General features: G+C 44.1%; 1 protein-coding gene across 2 annotated transcripts in view; it reads left to right on the top strand.

Moving 5' to 3' along the window:
- mdm2 (MDM2 proto-oncogene) overlaps positions 1–18,566 on the top strand; it is a 27,617-nt gene extending 9,051 nt beyond the window's left edge. Inside the window, exons 1-13 of one of the 2 annotated variants that reach the window (XM_083652499.1) lie at positions 122–153; positions 1,573–1,639; positions 4,371–4,445; positions 9,600–9,733; positions 10,777–10,823; positions 11,051–11,103; positions 11,594–11,672; positions 12,328–12,512; positions 12,735–12,878; positions 15,321–15,392; positions 15,799–15,979; positions 17,177–17,313; positions 17,449–18,566. In XM_083652499.1, coding sequence (XP_083508625.1) covers positions 1,589–1,639; positions 4,371–4,445; positions 9,600–9,733; positions 10,777–10,823; positions 11,051–11,103; positions 11,594–11,672; positions 12,328–12,512; positions 12,735–12,878; positions 15,321–15,392; positions 15,799–15,979; positions 17,177–17,313; positions 17,449–17,817 — 1,527 coding nt within the window. In that variant the 5' untranslated portion in view covers positions 122–153; positions 1,573–1,588 and the 3' untranslated portion in view covers positions 17,818–18,566. Of the gene's footprint in view, positions 1–121; positions 154–1,572; positions 1,640–4,370; positions 4,446–9,599; positions 9,734–10,776; positions 10,824–11,050; positions 11,104–11,593; positions 11,673–12,327; positions 12,513–12,734; positions 12,879–15,320; positions 15,393–15,798; positions 15,980–17,176; positions 17,314–17,448 lie in introns of those variants that run through there. The other variant, XM_083652500.1, reaches the window with a different exon arrangement.
- The last annotated feature ends 216 nt before the right edge of the window (positions 18,567–18,782 follow it).

The raw sequence follows: 18,782 nt of genomic DNA, 5'->3' as shown, positions 1-18,782 counted from the left end.
CTGTGTTGGCCCCGCCTGGCTCTGTGTTGGCCCTGCTTGGCCCTGGTCTAGTCCTGACATGTCTGAGCTGCTGTATAAAAGCCTCCTCTCTGCTCTGAGCTCACTGCACTTTATACAGACAGATGGATTGCACTGATAGACCCACTTTACCTGGTAAGACAACACTGTGTGTGTGTGTGTGTGTGTGTGTGTGTGTGTGTGTGTGTGTGTGTGTGTGTGTGTGTGTGTGTGTGTGTGTGTGTGTGTGTGTGTGTGTGTGTTCTTGTTATTTATTCTATGATATTGGACTGCTCTGTTAAAAGGATTGTAACTGTCTGTCAGTTGATAGTGTCCTGTAGGTTTGAACTCTAACTAGTTTTTGTAGCTGTATTTTGTCTTGACTCTCTTTTGGCCGATGCTGATATACTGTCTGCACTTTTCAAGTGGAATTAACTACTAACCTTTATTTTCATGATCCATTCATCTGTCCATTATTTTCTCCACTAATCCACTAGTCGTTTGCTCTATAAAATGTCACAAAATGGTGAAAAATGTTCACTTTTCCCCCAAAGCCAAAGATGACATCCTGACCAACAGTCCACAACCCAAAGAGAATCAGTTTACTGTCAGAGAAGACTAGAGAATCAGTTTACTGTCAGAGAAGACTAGAGAATCAGTTTACTGTCAGAGTAGACTAGAGAATCAGTTTACTGTCAGAGTAGACTAGAGAATCAGTTTACTGTCAGAGAAGACTAGAGAATCAGTTTATTGTCATAGAAGACTAGATAATCAGTTTATTGTCATAGAAGACTAGAGAATCAGTTTACTGTCAGAGAAGACTAGAGAATCAGTTTACTGTCATAGAAGACTAGAGAATCAGTTTATTGTTATAGAAGACTAGAGAATCAGTTTACTGTCATAGAAGACTAGAGAATCAGTTTATTGTTATAGAAGACTAGATAATCAGTTAATTGTTATAGAAGACTAGATAATCAGTTTATTGTTATAGAAGACTAGAGAATCAGTTTACTGTCATAGAAGACTAGAGAATCAGTTTACTGTCATAGAAGACTAGAGAATCAGTTTACTGTCAGAGAAGACTAGAGAATCAGTTTACTGTCATAGAAGACTAGAGAATCAGTTTACTGTCAGAGAAGACTAGAGAATCAGTTTACTGTCATAGAAGACTAGATAATCAGTTTATTGTTATAGAAGACTAGATAATCAGTTAATTGTTATAGAAGACTAGATAATCAGTTTACTGTCATAGAAGACTAGAGAATCAGTTTACTGTCATAGAAGACTAGATAATCAGTTTACTGTCATAGAAGACTAGAGAATCAGTTTACTGTCAGAGAAGACTAGAGAATCAGTTTACTGTCAGAGAAGACTAGAGAATCAGTTTACTGTCAGAGAAGACTAGAGAATCAGTTTACTGTCATAGAAGACTAGAGAATCAGTTTACTGTCAGAGAAGACTAGAGAATCAGTTTACTGTCAGAGAAGACTAGAGAATCAGTTTACCCTTGAATCAATCAATCAATCAATCAATCAATCAATCAATCAATTTGTGTGTGTGTGTTTCTGTCTCCAGGTAAACCACATTAAAGATGTCAGCTGACAGCAACCTGAAGACAGACAACATTGAAGACAACAAACTGGTGAGACAGACTGACTTAACTAAATGTTCTGCTCAAGTTCAGAAATGTAAGTTAGTTGCTCACATGGGACGATTGCACTAATAGTCATATATGTATGACAAAGGGGTGGAACATTTATGAAACCCTTCCCAAAATGTTCCATGGGAACTTAAAGATGAGCTGAACCCAAAAAAGATTTTTGTTTTTTGTTCACATACCTGGGCATTCAATGCAATAATCACACAAATCTAATTTATTTCGTTTTTCCACACTTTTTCACATCAAAAGTTCATTTTTCAGGATTTCATTCATAACTGTAATCTATAGTATGGTGTAGGGCTGCTCGATAAATCGATTTTGAATGGTAATCAAATTAATTAGTTAGGACGATGTTAAAAAAATGAAAATCGTAAAATCGATTTACACTTTAACTAGGGTAATTACGTTACGGCAGGGCGGCTCTCTCTCATGTACGTGTAACTGAGGTGAATCAGCGTTGATTCCTCGTGAGTCCCGAGTGGTAGCGAGTGGATTGGTTAAACTCACTCCCCAGATATAAAGGCATCCTAATCAGTTCCGCCAAGGGAGCGAGCTCTCTTGGTGTTGCGGTTAACATGTCGGACTCCCAAGCCGAAGGTCGGCGGTTCGTATCCCACCCCTGGGCAAGCCCTTAACATGGGTTGCTGCAAGTACCACCAACACAACGCCGTTACATACGCGTGCTGCTTACTCGTCCCTTCTCCCCGCTGTAAAGTCTCTCTGGAGGCTGTGACTACTGGCCACTAAAGACAGCAGCAATGAACTTATTTCAACACCTCCAAAAGCACAGAGTGTGAGTGTGTTGCACTGCGGGCTGTGCAAGAAAACGATTACCACAACACACGCACGCGCTCACGAACACAGTCGTCATCACCGGATGCTGAAATGTTGCCTTTTATAGTTCACATAACAACAAAACAACACGTGAGTAACGTTACCAGGACTCACCTCCAACAGAGCACAGAGTGCTCGTCTGCTCGATCAAATCCACCAGAGTCAAGTGACTGCAGGTTATCAAGCAACAGCCAGGAAGTTAGGCATAGCAAGTTGGGCTACAACAGGAAGTTGGGTTGTTCTGCCTTCAGAGTAAAAGTGTAATTTGTCACTTATGAAAAAAGAGCTCTGCAGGGCAACAAATATTTAGAGAAGTATAATAGTATTAAAAAAAATTGAAATCGAAAATCGAGTTTTGAGAGAAAAAGTCTTCAATTTAAACAGCCCTAGTATGGTAGTCTCACTAGCCAGCCTCCTCTCCCTTCCGTCCGAGGAGTCTGGCGCCGCAGTTCTCCATAACTGGGATAAACCCTCCCCTGCTCTACTCTGCTCTCCCATTTGAGCAACTGTTTCGGTGGCAGCCGGATGTCCGCTCCCGGCTTATTACAAACTCTGTCATTGGCTCCGAACATGTCAATCAGAGCGGCTCCCACTCCCTCCTCCCTGTGTGTCGCTGTAAATAGTGCCCTGCCGCCTCAGTGAAAACAACAACACTAACTAGCTAACAAGCTAACGGCAGAAACCTACACGCTAGCTCGTTGCTACACGCTGAAAACGGCAAGTTGGATTGTTTGAAACTATTTTCCAAGGGCACTGCCGCTAAGCGCCGCCCATCGCAATCCCACTATGGAGACCTGCGGCGCCAGACTCCTCGGACAGAAGGGAGAGGAGGCTGGCCAGCGAGACTTAATAGTATGGTGACATAGCATACTACGGCCACCTAGCGCGCCTACATGGGCAGACTTTTTTAAACCCATAAATGTTAATATACTTGGCCAATAAGTATGTAACATACAAAATAAAACAAACGGTAATGTCTTCATTTAATGTAGAATGCATAGGACATGTAACTGGTTCGTTAAACTCGCATTCCAGGAATAACGTTAACGTCCGCGGGTCTTACCCCCCCGACCCTCGGACATTCCAAGCCGGCAGGCGGCCTCTTCCCCAGTTCTCTGCGGAGCCCACTCATGTAGCGCCAGAACACGCTCGATTTGGGGGCGGAACACGCCAGGATTGGCCAACGCCAACTTGAGTCCACAGCACTGTCAAATCAAATCATCGACACGCTATGGCCCGCCTCTCAACCCTCTCTTTCATCTCAGGCAATATCTGTTTTCAGTCTTGATGCTTCATGGTTCATCCCTCCGATACATGTGCAGTTGCCAGCCACTAACTCCTCACTGGACGGTGAGGAGTTTCACCAGCAGGACACGTAGCACTTGCGCGGTGGTAGGAGAGTGCCTTTACCTGTACTGCTACACTACCCAGACGCCCCTGCTGCTGACTCTTTGTTGAGAACGGCAAAAAGGACTGCTATGAGAAGTTAGTTTTAGTTTGGCTATTCGACAGACATTCGCTCCAATGTCTGTCGAATATCCAACCTAAAACTAACTTCACCGCGCGGTGCAGAAACGCCTCTCATCAAATTCAGCGTCCGCGTTGGTTTTCCCGCGGTGCCCTCGTAGTGCAGGGGTTGGTCGCACACCCTCTGATGAGGAAATGTACGTCAAAGACACGCACACGCAGAGATGAGACATTTTCCTTGACTGGTTTACCAAAGGTTTCCTGAGTCACTAGTGCCGTATGAAATCATTTGTATTATGCCTCCCTGCATTGCCCTTTTGGTTGACTGGCTTACTGTGAGTGTACTGACTGGTTGACTTGTTTCCTCCATGACTGACTGACTGACTGACTGTTTTGTCTCCTCTGTTTCCAGGTAAGACCCAAACTAGAGTTCCAGTCGTTGTTACAACATGCAGGAGCAACCAAGGAGGTGTTCACTATGAAGGAGGTACTGTCAGTCTGTCTGTCTGTCTGTCTGTCTGTCTGTCTGTCTGTCTGTCTGTCTGTCTGTATACAGTAGTAACAGTATAGAGTAATGCAGGAAGGAGTCCGGAAGTTCTGGACTTTTTAAGTGTTTTCTGAAAATCCCGTATAACAAAACAAACGAACACACACACGCCGCAGCTGCTCTCCACCAACTGCGCCTGACTGCACAGCTCAGCGGAGGACGAGAAACGCATTGAGTTGAGCTGAGCGCCCATTGGTTTAACACCGTTGTATCGCACATCCACACTGACGAGTAGAAACCTACATTTTATTAATATTTATTGCCATGTCAACATAGTTGATAGGAATTTGATTTTGTGTTTGTTTGGTTCACTCTCAGACAAAGACAGTGCAGCAGCACATAATATACAAACAATAAAGATCAAACACAAAAACATACATACAGGCACAGTAGCCAGCAGCATGGTAATCAGCAGGAAGTGCGTACAGTTTAAAGTGCTATAGGTAATACATAATGATTCAGTTTAAAGTGCTATAGGTAATACATAATGATTCAGTTTAAAGTGCTATAGGTAATACATAATGATTCAGTTTAAAGTGCTATAGGTAATAGAGCTGCAACTATCGATTATTTTAGTACCGTAATCGAGTATTCTACCGAATAATCCATCGATTAATCGAGTAATCGGATAAGAACCCTTTTTTGTGTTTTCAAAGGCTTATCGTAAATATACACCAAAAAATAAGATAAATCTCTTCAAATAAACAACTACATTAGTTTCTTTCTTAGAAAAAACAACATTTTTATTTTTAAATTGCATAGAACTGGCAGTGTCACCATTCATCTTTTCAACCTGACGTTTGAGTTCTTCCAGTGTACAGCAACCGTTAAATAATATGAATGAATGGCTTACTAGCTAGTTTACATCCTTCATTTACCTTACCGCTGCATGACACACACACTCTTTCTCTCTCACACACACTCTCTCTTTCTCTCTCACACACCAACAGGCTAGTGTGATCTCTCTCACACACACACACACACACACACACACACACACACACACACACACACACACACACACACAAAACGCTGTTAAATTAGCCGCTAACGTTAATAGGTTGAGCTTTGTATTTCTCACAGAAAACGGTCCAAACTTCTCAGAGAGCGGTCGGTATTCACTAAAGCCTTCATATCTCAGGCTCTGTAGTACATAGAAACATAAAATAAAAAGCATTTGAGAGCTTAACCCTTTGGCTTTTCGTATTATATTTGCTCTAATGTTAATTTAAAAAAAAAAGATCTTTAACCCAAAAAAATAAAAATAAAAAGATTCTAATGCATTTTAAGAAATGTTAATAAAGATTACGGCAAATGTAACCCTTCCAAATAAAAAGCCACGGGTTTAAGCTGTCAAATGCTTTTTATTTCATGTTGATAGCTACTATACAGGCTGAGGAAATACGTTCTGTTAAACCCTTGACAATTACTGCAGCAACGTTAGCGTTAACGCTAACGTTAACGATCTCTGTTTTGCAGTCGTTGTGAAGACAGTGAAAAGCCCCGTTATCTAACAACTACAACCGCAGTGAAACAACTTATCCAGCTAACGCTAGCTAATTAAATAACGTTACCTGATGTTGTAGTCGATGCCTCTCTCAACGTTACAGCTGAGGAGGTGCTGCTAACGTTACCTGCGGTGCGCTGCCTGCTTCATTCACCCTCAGCCTATCTAGTAATACGTTAGTCTTCAGCATTTAGCTACTGTAAATATATCTTGTGTTTGACCATGCTTCCTCAAGTTTGAGGTGTTTCCCTGGCCAGCTTTGCAATTCACATCACAAATGTTGCAACCAGTGTTGTCTGAGTCTATCTTGGGAAAGTGTAGCCACATTTTCGGGTGGACCCGTTTGTTGATGTTTTCAGGTAGAGTGACGTACTGACGTAACGCGCTCTCGCGTGTTGCCTTAAGGTTCCGTCGGAATTTCTATTTTACCCACTCTCTTCTATTACTCAGATGCGTGTCGAGGCGAATCATTTTGGCCTCGATCAATTTAATTATTCGAGTTATTCGAGGTACTCGAGGAATCGTGACAGCTCTAATAGGTAATACATAATGATTCAGTGCAAATTCAGATGCTTTACGGCCTGGAGGGAGGTGCTCTGCTCTCTCTAGCCTCATTCACACAGGTCTTGAAAGCGGTAAATGTTGCAGAATCTAACAATCCCAATGTTTGGGGAAAGCAGCTCCAGAACTGCAATCTGTTTAGCCTGTTGTGCGTTCCCTCACAAAAACAACTAACGTTATAGTGTTCATGTGCATTTATAGCGAGGAGTAACGTTAAGCAGACTTTAACGTTTCTTCATCCAGGAAAAGCTCAGATCTCTGTATGATGTGAGCTCCTCTGCCTGCCTGTGTCTCGTTGTGTACGATAGGCACAACCTGAACGGACACAGGGGCCCTTCAGTTCAGGGCTCTCATTTATCAACATGTGCCTAGAATCCCCACCAGAACTATGACTAACTTGTCCAATGACTGTTTACTACACGATCCCAGTCTGTGTTTCACTATCTAGTGTCGTCTTGCAAATGTATTCCACACAAAAGTAGTGATGTAAAAGATAACGACACAGCGGTTATAAGGTAAACAAGACAACTTAGGCCGTGGCCACACTGATCTGTGTTGTCTGTCTGCGTTCATTTCTATGTTCACTGATGACGCGTACGTCTCCGAGTACAATTAACACACGGGCTTCTACAAACGGAGACTGTGTCGTGTCCCGATGTGTAAAAACCTCGTTTGGACAATCACTTTTCTCTGTTAAAGGAGCAAAAATATGGAACGGTCTACCTACTGAGCTGAAAACACAACACCATTTTAATGTTTTTTAACAGGGGTATTAAGTCATGGTTAAAAGAGAAACAACTGTGTTCTCACCCTTAATACCCTTGTAGACCTCTGGTGGTGTTTTATGTCTGCATTGTGTGTACATTGTGCGAACTGTATTGTGTGTACATCCTTGAATATTTGTATGTATAGCTTTGCTCATGTGGTTTTATATTTGATTATGTCCTTTTGGGTTGTGTTTTGGTGTAGGAGTCGCCTGTGGACAGGTGTTGAAAATTAATGTTCCGCTATAAAACACTAAACACTGTGTATCTGGGTACTGTGCATACATGTATGTTACTGTACATCTCCAATGCTCTGTGATATCCGTATCAAATCAACTTAACCTAACCCAACCTCCAGCAAATTTGCATATGTTTTGATGGACAGGAAGTTCAAGGGGGCTGACATTTTTCTGGATGGACGGATCCATCACCATCCGTTTAAGCTGTCTGTTCTCTCTTTGTTCAACTCTTTGTCTGGTCCAGAGCGGAAATACCGGAAACAGAGTCGCCCGCCATGACAGTTGCCCGCATCTCCGTAAAATAATTATTTCAGAGCAACAATATTGTTCTAAGATCAACAACTAGCCAACATATATCAAAGCTGGTGGGCTTTATGGAAAGACCGTGACTCAAACCGCTTAAAAGTTATCGCAGCGTTTTGAGCCTGGCGAACACTTAGTTAGCAAACGTAGCTCACAGCTATAGCTAATGCCAATACTGTACAAAAACAACACAACGGACATAAATCTATCCGTTTTATCCACCTTAGTTTTGAATGCCCCGCTGTAAAATGAGTATGGGTGCAAGGTCCGGTCTAGAACACGACTGATTGTTGCAGATGGTTGTTAACGTTACCTGTTGGCAGAGGGTCTGCGGCGCTCGTACTTTCCTCGTCAAACTCCGACGCTGACAAAAAAAAAGTTGCTTGTCACGAAGAAATAACACTCGTTTGATGACTTATTTGAGGGAATGTAGTAATGTTATCTATCACATCCGCTAACCTGTTGCTCTTTGAACAACTCTGGATAATTATCGGCGAGATGTTTGGCCAAGCTGGACGTGATTTGCTCCGTTCGCCTGCAGCTTTGAAACATCGTCTACATTGTTGTATTGTGCGTAACGGGGGCGGGGAGGGGGGCTGGGAGGATTACACCGGAGAAGAGCTCATACTGTATTTCACATAAGGCATCATGGCAGCTACGAATAAGGTGGATAATTCTGTCTTATTTACTGACGGATCAGAATGACCAAGTTCATTGTGACCCTTGCTTTGCTTCAGCACATTTTGGGAGACAAGTGCCCGCACCTGCTGCAGACAATTACCCTGTTATCACTCTCAGTGCAACTGGGAGATTCCCCATGTGGCTCCGCCCCAATCCAACCATAAAATGGTCAATGCCAATGATCACATGCCTCACATAAATAAGCCTGATTATCAATTGAACGGGGAAATTGTGTGACTCAGCAGCTAAAGCAACACGATGGCCTCAAAGTCTCCTATGTGACATCACTGCAGCAGGGCTTTCTCCTGATTGGTTGGCAGCACTGGAGGGCGGGGCCTCTGCGTATTGTAATATTTCTTGTTTTAATGCTTAATATTTTTTAATATCTGTCCTTTTTTGCTTTTAAATCGTCTCTTGTAAAGCACTTTGAGCTGCATTTTATGTTCTGAAAGGTTCTATCCACCTTATTTTTGGCGGCCATTTTGCCTTACGTTAAGTATGGGTTCTATTTCCGGTGTAACCAATTTAGATAACCCCCCAGCCCCTGACAAAAAAAACGTCTATGAGGATTTTACCCTTTTACAGCAGAGCCATTCTGCTCTACAGCCGTGTCGTTCGGGTGCTGGGATAACGTAATGCATTGTGGGTAGTCGGCTACTAACTGTGGCTAATGTTAGCGGCTAGCTAGCTATGTTACATGGCAGTAAAACGCCACCAAATTGATTTAACTTTTAACCATTTCGAGTAACACACATTTCGAGTTTCCATACGGACCTCCAGCGTTGGTTAGTTGTTTATAACGTGACTATATTTGACTCCAGCTTCCGGTTTATAATTCGGGTCTGCAGCCAGAGTATAACAAAGGAAATGGCAAGCGGCAACAATGAGTCACGTTAAACCGGACCTTGTACCCACGCTTCTTTTTTACAGTGGGGCATTCAAAAATAAGGTGGATATAAAGTTTATTATTAATGTTGTTGTTATTATTGTTAATATTAATAATCATTGAAATTACGCCCCCCCCCCCCCCCCCCCCCAGGTGATGTTCTACCTGGGTCAGTACATCATGGAGAAGCAGCTGTACGACCAGAGGCAGCAGCACATCGTCCACTGCTCCCAAGATGCACTGGGGCGCGTGCTGGGCGTCGACAGCTTCTCTGTCAAAGAGCCCCGGTGAGCACACACACTCACTCACTCACTCACTCACTCACTCACACACACACACACACACACACACACACACACACTCACTCACTCACTCACTCACTCACACACACACACACACACACACACACACACACACACACTCACTCACTCACTCACTCACTCACTCACTCACACACACACACACACACACACACACACACACACACACACACACACACACACACACACACACACAGTCACCATGATGACTGTTCCCTGAGCTGCAGTCTGTTTGAATCATTCTGTTTATTCTTTCATAATATAAAATAATAGGAAATGGAGTACCACAGGGATGACATAAATGTGATTGCCAAAAATCCTGATTCTCAGAAAACACTTCAAAGTGGTCCTCATTGTGACGATTATCTTCCTGAACACGAAGTTAGCTTAGAATTTAGCTTTTGTAAACTTTTCTTAACCACAGACCTTATTTCATGCATTTAACCCAAATCCCCATACACAAATCCCACTGACATTTAGATGATTGGACCAGGCCATGGTAGCTTCCTGGTTTTCAGACTCATTCCTGCGGCTCTCTGTGACAGTAGAGTGAAGTTGAAGAGTAGAGTAGACCTTTTCAGGCTCCACCTGCGCTCATGTTGAACTGACATCTCTCTTTCTTAAAAATTAAAATAAATAATTCCTTCTCAATCTACTTTCTACAGCTGCTACTGTATTCCTTGAAAAGTTGTAGCTGTCATAGATTGTGTTGCAAAGTTGATTTCTCTACTGTAATGTAGTAATGTAATGCTTTTTGGTCTTCCAGTCTAATGTCAATCAGCCAATCAGCTTTCTCTTGCTGACGAGCAGGAGGGCAAATGGTCCAATCAGCAGTATGGAATATTAACAGCTAATCTCACACCATGTATAATAAGGCAGCCAGCTGTATCCATTCTGTAGCCTATCTGTTATTTTCATAGGAATCATGGAAATAATTCTGGTGTGTGTGTGTGTGTGTGTGTGTGTGTGTGTGTGTGTGTGTGTGTGTGTGCGTGTGTGTGCTGTTTCAGAGTTCTGTTCGCCATGATCACCAAGAACCTGGTAGCTGTCCAGACAGGTACACCACCTCCTCTCGGTAACTAATGCGGGGGTTCACAACCTTTTGTGGCTTGTGACCCCACTTTGACCTCACAAAAATCGAGGGGACCCCACACATTGCTCAAATGAATTAGTGAATAGTTTATAATACTATTTGTACTGCTGTGTAATAGTACTCTTCAAACTCAGACAACTCAGATGCATAGACACTAACTGTCTGCCTGCCTGCCTGTCTCTCTCTTTCAGATTCTCCATCCAGCTTCACTGAACAGCACAGCCAGTCAGACAGAGGGACAGAGGTAACGCGCGCACACAGACACCAGGGTTTGACATTAACCATGGCACCGCAAATCATTGATGCCTTTTAGTTCAAAATGCTACAAAACCAGCCAACAGCACAGTAACATTACTCTTAGCACAACAGTATGTAGTACTGCGCTCGTCACTGGCTAGCTAGTACTGTAGCTACCGATATGCCAGGTATGGCAAGTAATGTTATGGATTTACTACAGCCCATGGCACGCCAATCCAAACATTCTACACAACAAACACACACAAACACATCACATATGTATGTTTTGGTGTGCCACGGCTGTCTGTCCTTGTTTGGAGATGTTTGGTCATTTCCACGTTCAATTAATCACACATGTAAGAACGTACATGTAATAGACTGTAGAATATGACACATGTAAGTCCTTTGTGACAGAATCACAGTGTTCTGATGTGTGTGTGTGTGTGTGTGTGTGTGTGTGTGTGTGTGTGTGTGTGTGTGTGTGTGTGTGTGTGTAGGAGGCAGACTCAGAGAGTCGTTCTTCCTCTCCAAAGAGGAGGAGGAGGAGGCGGAGCCGGAGGGGTAGTGGTGACCCAGGTGAGTCAGTGATGTGTTTCCTGGCCACCAGGGGGCAGGGCTTCCAAGGTTATCTATCTAATAAAGGCAGGTATGTATAGACCCTTTTAGAGTGGACGTCACAGGGTTAGTTGCGCACGCTGAAGCCAAAACGAGAGGGATCCCCGGAATACAGGAAAAAGCCGTCTTGTGCCGTATGCGTCTAGACGCTGGACATTCCCACTAGGAATATGAGGATGTCCGACACTGCAACTTTGGCGATGCAATGGATCCTAGAACCATCCTGACAGTGACTACGGGTCAGGAAACCTCACCCCATTGAAAGAGTTTGCTTATTTGTGTAAGGTAACCTGTCTGTTGGACAGGTGGAGGAGGCGTCGACATCTTCCATATTTCTATGACAGCTGAACCGCTGGTTGTAACTTTCTGCAACAAGTTCGGCTCCGCCCCCACAAAATACGTCATCGCTGTTTACAAACAGTAAAAGGGTCTATAGGACATGCGTTCACCATCCTGGGAAAATATATATTGATACGTATGCTACCCTTTGACAATGATACAATACGTATCACGATACATGGTTTCAATACAATATTGGCTCATTTAAAGCGCTACAATACGTAGGAATATAAATCGATACATAGATTAATCCATTCTTTATTACGCCCCTACTTAGGCCCCTCCCACTGTGTAGAGGAGGAATCAGAGGAGTCGTCAGAGGAGGAGGAGGAGGGGAGGAAGAGGAGGCGGTCCGACAGCTTCTCCCTCACTTTCGACAACAGCCTGTCCTGGTGCGTGATTGGTGGACTGGGCAGTGGGCGTGACCGACACAGCAGCCAATCATCTGACGCACACAGCACAGTGAGTTGTGTCTCTGTCACACACACACTCGCACAAATAAATAAAAAGTAAAATCTAAAAGGTCCTTTAGTTGTCACATTGATGATTCACTAATAGTAATGTTAAAAGTAGCAGTATCGGCAGTAGTTGAAGGTGTGTGTGTGTGTGTGTGTGTGTGTGTGTGTGTGTGTGTGTGTGTGTGTGTGTGCGTGTGTGCGTGTGCGTGCGTACGTGCGTGTGTAGTCTGGCAGGTCTGCGGTCACAGCAGCAGGCAGTCACACAGACAGTGAATCAGACAGTGATCACTTCTCTGTGGAGTTTGAGGTGGAGTCCATCGACTCAGACAACTATGACGATGAAGAGGCTTCGCTGTCTGGAGAGGACCAGGTACACACACACACACACACACACACACACACAGGACTCCAGACTAAGTTTCTGTACTAGCAGCACATGCAACACAACACATTGATATTTTGTCCACACTATTACTGATATGTGTTCAGCAGTTAAACTTTTGAAAGTATTTTACATCTTAATTAAAACATGTCGTTAGGGGATCTTTAAATAAAGTACTCAAAATAAAATAAAAATTGTTATCAAGTATTTATTTCATTTCTTTACCAAAACACGACACACAAGCACAAACAAAAAATAATAATAAAATAAAAAATAAAAAATAAAAAAAAATGATGTGATGTGATGTGATACGATGTGACGGCGTTCCGCCACTAGGGTCCCCAGAATTCTGTAACAGCAGTGTGAGGTTACAAATACAAACAGAAGGGGTAGAAACCCCTGCCCCCTCGATCCCATCCCCTCATCTCATCTACAGTCCATCTCCCCTGACATATCTCCCTTTCTCACTTCCCTCATCAACTCCTCCCTCTCCTCTGGTATTTTCCCCTCTGCCCTAAAAACAGCCATAATCAAACCACTCCTCAAGAAACCTTCCCTCGACCCCTCTGCCATCAACAACTACCGCCCCGTCTCCCTCCTCTCTTTCATCTCCAAATCACTCGAACGCACAGTATCTGGTCAATTATCTTCTTATCTCTCCCTTCACAATCTCTCTGACCCCCTGCAATCTGGCTTCAAACCTGCACCCTCCACTGAAACAGCTCTTCTTTCTGTCACCTCCGCCCTTCACTCTGCCAAAGCTTCATCACTCTCCTCCGTTCTCATACTTCTCGATCTGTCCGTCGCTTTTGACACCATCAACCACCAAATTCTACTTTCCACCCTATCCGACCTTGGTATCACCGGCTCTGCACTTTCATGGTTTTCCTCCTACCTATCTAACCGCTCTTTTCAGGTCCTCTGGAGAGGAACTCTATCTGACCCCTGCACTCTCACCACGGGTGTCCCCCAGGGTTCTGTCTTAGGTCCTTTCCTCTTCTCTACATGAGATCTCTTGGCCACGTCATTTCCTCCCACGGGTTCTCCTATCACTCCTACGCAGACGACACACAGCTCTATCTCTCTTTCCCCCCCTCTGACACCCATATCTCTTCCCGTATCTCTGCCTGCCTTAATGACATCAGCAACTGGATGTCTTCTCATCATCTCAAACTCAACCCAGACAAAACCGAATTTCTCTTCTTCCCCTGCAAAGACTCCCTCCTGTCTGATCTTTCCCTATCCATTGACAATACCACCGTTCTTCCCTCCCAAACAGCCAAAAATCTCTGTGTAACTCTTACAGCGACGGCACGTTCCTGCATATTCTCCCTCTACAACATCCGTAAAATCCGCCCATTTTTAACCAGAGAAGCAACCCAAGTTTTAGTTCAGGCCCTGGTTTTATCTCGTCTTGATTATTGTAACGTTCTTTTAGCCGGTCTCCCCTCCTCTGCCATCCAACCCCTTCAACTCATTCAGAATTCTGCAGCCCGCCTCGTTTTTAACCAAACTAAATTCTCCCACGTCACCCCCCTCCTCAGAGACCTCCACTGGCTCCCCATCCTGTCACGTATCAAATTCAAGACCCTGGTCCTTGCCTACAGAGCTGTCCACTCAACATCCCCCCCCAATACCTTCAACCCATGGTCAAGTTCCAACCCTCTCACCGCTCCCTCCGTCTCACCCCCCCCCCCCCCCCCCCTTGCTTCGCGGGCTCAAGGGTTGCTCAAAATCCAGACTTTTTTCCTGCCTCGCCCCCAAATGGTGGAATGAGCTCCCCCCCATGGTCAGGACGGCAGAGTCACTCCCTATTTTCCGCAATCGGCTAAAAACACATGTTTTTTCTTTCCACTTTACTCCCCCCTAACCCTACCTTCTTCCTCCCTTATTTGCTGCTCATGGACTTGTTGTAATAATGTCACCTGATTCTTGCACTTTTTACTGTAATTTTTACCTGGTGTGGCATCAATGTTAACCTGTTTGTATTTATTATCCTTTTTACAATTGCTGGCATCAATGTTCACCTTGGTTGTATTATTATCTTTATTATTATTGCTGGCTACAATGTCTGTTTACCTGATTCTATGTTTTTATTCCTCTGTACGTCGCTTTGGAGAAAGGCGTCTGCTAAATGAAATAAAGTAAAGTAAAGTATTACATGTGAGGATAGCAGGGACATAACAATCAATCACCCGAATCAAAACAAAAAATAATATAAATAACCCCACCTAGAGACCAAGGGCTACAATCAAGTAAAATAAGAAATTCAGCCCAAAAGATTTTTCAGAGCAACTGAAACAGATGCCCATGTACTCAAAATAAGTTAAATGAAGTACTGTTATAATAAGGTTAAATAAAGTACTATTATAATAAAGTAAAATAAAGTACTGTTATAATAAACTTAATACTGTCTGTCTATCTGTCTAGGTGTATGAGGTCACCATCTTTGAGGCCGATGCTGACAATTCCTCTGATGAAGACACAGAGATCACTGCAGCTGTGAGTTCAACACATTTAGACTGCCTGTGAAAAAATCAACACATTTAGACTGCCTGAGAAAAAATCAACACATTTAGACTGCCTGAGAAAAAATCAACACATTTAGACTGCCTGTGAAAAAATCAACACATTTAGACTGCCTGAGAAAAAATCAACACATTTAGACTGCCTGTGAAAAAATCAACACATTTAGACTGCCTGAGAAAAATCAACACATTTAGACTGCCTGGGAAAAATCAACACATTTAGACTGCCTGGGAAAAATCGGGAATAGGCAAAAAGGCTGAACTGGGCATCAAGACCTGGAGTGTAAAATTTCTTTCTGCATGGTCTAACTGTGTGTGTGTGTGTGTGTGTGTGTGTGTGTGTGTGTGTGTGTGTGTGTGTGTGTGTGTGTGTGTGTCAGGACTACTGGCGGTGTGTAAGGTGTGAGGAGCTGAACCCGCCCCTGCCCAGAAACTGTAACCGCTGCTGGGCTCTGCGACGGGATTGGCTGCCTGAGGACGACAAGACTAGCCCCGCTCCCTCCAGTCCTAAAGCCCTGCCTCTCAAGCCGACCGACCAATCGGCGGCCACAGAAGCTGCAGGTATCAGGAGAATAACAGAAATACGATTAATATTTATCATTAATCTTTAATATGATATTAAAGATCTATATTATACAGTAGATGGAATGCACATACATTTACCAAGAAGACCGTAGTTTGACAGGTTGTTGGCTTGGAATAAACCTGCCGCTTGCAGTGGGGAGACCTTTATTTTGAAATGGCACCAGAAGTAGTCTGTCCTCATCTATCCAACTTTACACACCTTAGCTAGCTAGCTCGTTAGCCGGCAAACAAACACACTTTGTATGTTGCAGACGCATGATTTCTAACCCCACATAGGATAAGCAATAACCACGCCCTGTGGCGCCGGGATTGGCCAGGAGCAACACTGGAGGGCAAGCAGCCCAGCGATTTCATGAACCAACTGAATAGCTCTTGAGAACGGACAGCGATTTCGAGAGCGGACATTGAAATGAATTATGGTCACCTACCTTCCTTAGCATAGTAATAATAATAATAAGCATAATAATTGTAATCTACACAATGTACAAAAACATGCAATAATATAAACGGTGTTGTGTTCACGTTCATAGCTCATATCATAATATAATGTATCATATCGTTAATTTCAAGCTCAATTCTTACCCAGAGAAAAGGTACAGCACTGAAAATGTAACAAGCAATAGTTTTTTAAACATCTTTATTTTAAAAGATGAAAAACCCCTGGTGCTTTAGTCCCAAGCTTCAATGCTCCTGGCCAATCCCGGCGCCACAGGGCATGGTTATTGCTTATCCTATGTGGGGTTAGAAATCACGTGTTGCAGACAACTTATACAACTTTGTTACCTCAACCGACAAGTACAGGACACTCTTGGATCCTACTCAAATGTTAGTTGTTGCCAGTGTGTGTGTGTGTGGCTAAGGTTAGCTGCTAAGCTAATTCTCACTCAGTGACTACCTTAGCTGGTATATCTGTAGCGATATGACTTGGGCGATTGCTGTCAGAAGACAGGAATGGCAACCCAAGAGCCACAGCTGTATCTGCAAGTAGCGCTCACTTTATAAAGAAGTTGCTAAGACGTCATTTGGTTGCAAATGTAAACATAAAGTAAACCAGATGTTCAGAGTTGTGAAATCCTGTTCACGCAAAATGACAGTTATTGTTATCAATTTGAAGCCGTCTATATACCCTGTTGATGTCACCACACCTATTGATTATTGTCTGTCTTTCTCCAGGTTCTGATGCAGAGGATGGAGTGGATGTTCCAGATGGGAAGAGACTGTCTCAGTGTGACTCCCAGGACCTTCTGCCCTGCTCCTCCTCCTCTGCTCCTGACACCATCTCCAGCTCTCCTACATATTCTGCCTCCCAGGTAGGCCTGGACCATATGGCCAAAATTAGTCTATGCAATATTCAATTAGTGTGGTAACAGGAGGCATATTTTATTGTGATAGATAATAATATTGATTTATTGTCTCCTTCCCCCGTTCCCCCCCCCCCCCCAAAGTACTCCCAGGAGCTCCTCCCCTCCTCTCCCCCTCCTCTCACCTCCTCTGCTCCCTCGGGTCTGGGCCCGGACCCGGTGGCCCCTCCCCTGCAGCGCAGCGTGTCAGCCCCTCCCTCCGGCCTGGCCCCGCCCTCTCTTGTGGAGCTGGAGCGCAGCATGTCACTGTCAGCAGAGGCGCGGCTGCCTGACTCGTCTCTGGACCCCTGCCTGATCTGCCAGACGAGACCCAAGAACGGCTGTATCGTGCACGGCGGCACCGGCCACCTGATGTGCTGCTACACCTGCGCCCGCAAGCTCAAGAGACGCAACAAGCTGTGCCCCGTCTGCCGCCTGCCCATCCAGAGCGTGGTGTTAACTTACCTGAGCTGAGGCTCCGCCCACCAGGCTGAGGCTGCCACATCTGTTCAGGGTCCTGCGTGTACCGATGACCTAACAGTGATTAGCTAAATGCAATTCGTCCGCAAGCGAGCTAACGTTATCTATTATTAGCCAAGACAAAGGTCCCTCCATAGCACAACCAATGTTGACAATAGCTTTCCCCTGATGTTGGTCACATTACATGTGGTTGATCTGGCTGTTAACTCGGCTAGCTATTCTAGCTAGATAGCAATTTGTCCGCATTAGCAAGCAAGCTAATGTTATCTAACATTAGCCAAATAAAACAGTCAATGTTAGATAACGTTAGCTTGCTTGGTAACCATTACAAATTGCTATCGAGCTAACGTCACTGTTTTGTCCGGTGCTCGCTCGCGCTGGCGGCTGTTCTCATAATAACAGGACCCCGAACACATCTGGTACCTACACCTGCGAAACCCCAGGCAACCGCACCATACCCACCCCTATGGTGCCTGGGAGTGGCCATCGGGAGAAAATTAATTTGTTGTGGCGGGTTCAGCTCTTTGAGGGGAGCGGTCAAAGCAGGTCACATGCTTTATTTTAGGGGGCATTTAAAAGCCCCCATCGTCCCAATTCCAAGGGCAGTTTTTGTTTTGCCCCCCAGCACCCGCTAATTTCCTACCCTGACACACAGAGTTTCATAGTTGTTTTTCTTTATTTATTGTGCCTGTACAGATGGCTGCTATGTTCATACTGTACAGTCTTTCTTTTGAATAAAGAGTTTATTTAACGTTCTGCCATCGGCTCTTCTATTTTCTTTATAAAACAGGTTGCTCAAATCAAGCCATCTGATTGGTTCATAGCTGTGGTGCAACATCAGTCCACTCCTTTGCACAATTCAGTATCACTGCGCATCTGAGAAGGGCAGCGCTGCAGACCGCTTTGTAGTTACCAAGTAGTAAGCAAAACGCCACTGAATGACTGAAACACTACTGTGG

Source organism: Poromitra crassiceps, assembly GCF_964638095.1.
Source record: "Poromitra crassiceps genome assembly, chromosome: 2".
In the NCBI taxonomy this organism is placed as follows: domain Eukaryota; kingdom Metazoa; phylum Chordata; class Actinopteri; order Beryciformes; family Melamphaidae; genus Poromitra; species Poromitra crassiceps.
The sequence above is the reverse complement of the archived record's forward strand: the minus strand, read 5'-3'. Positions and strand labels throughout refer to the sequence as shown.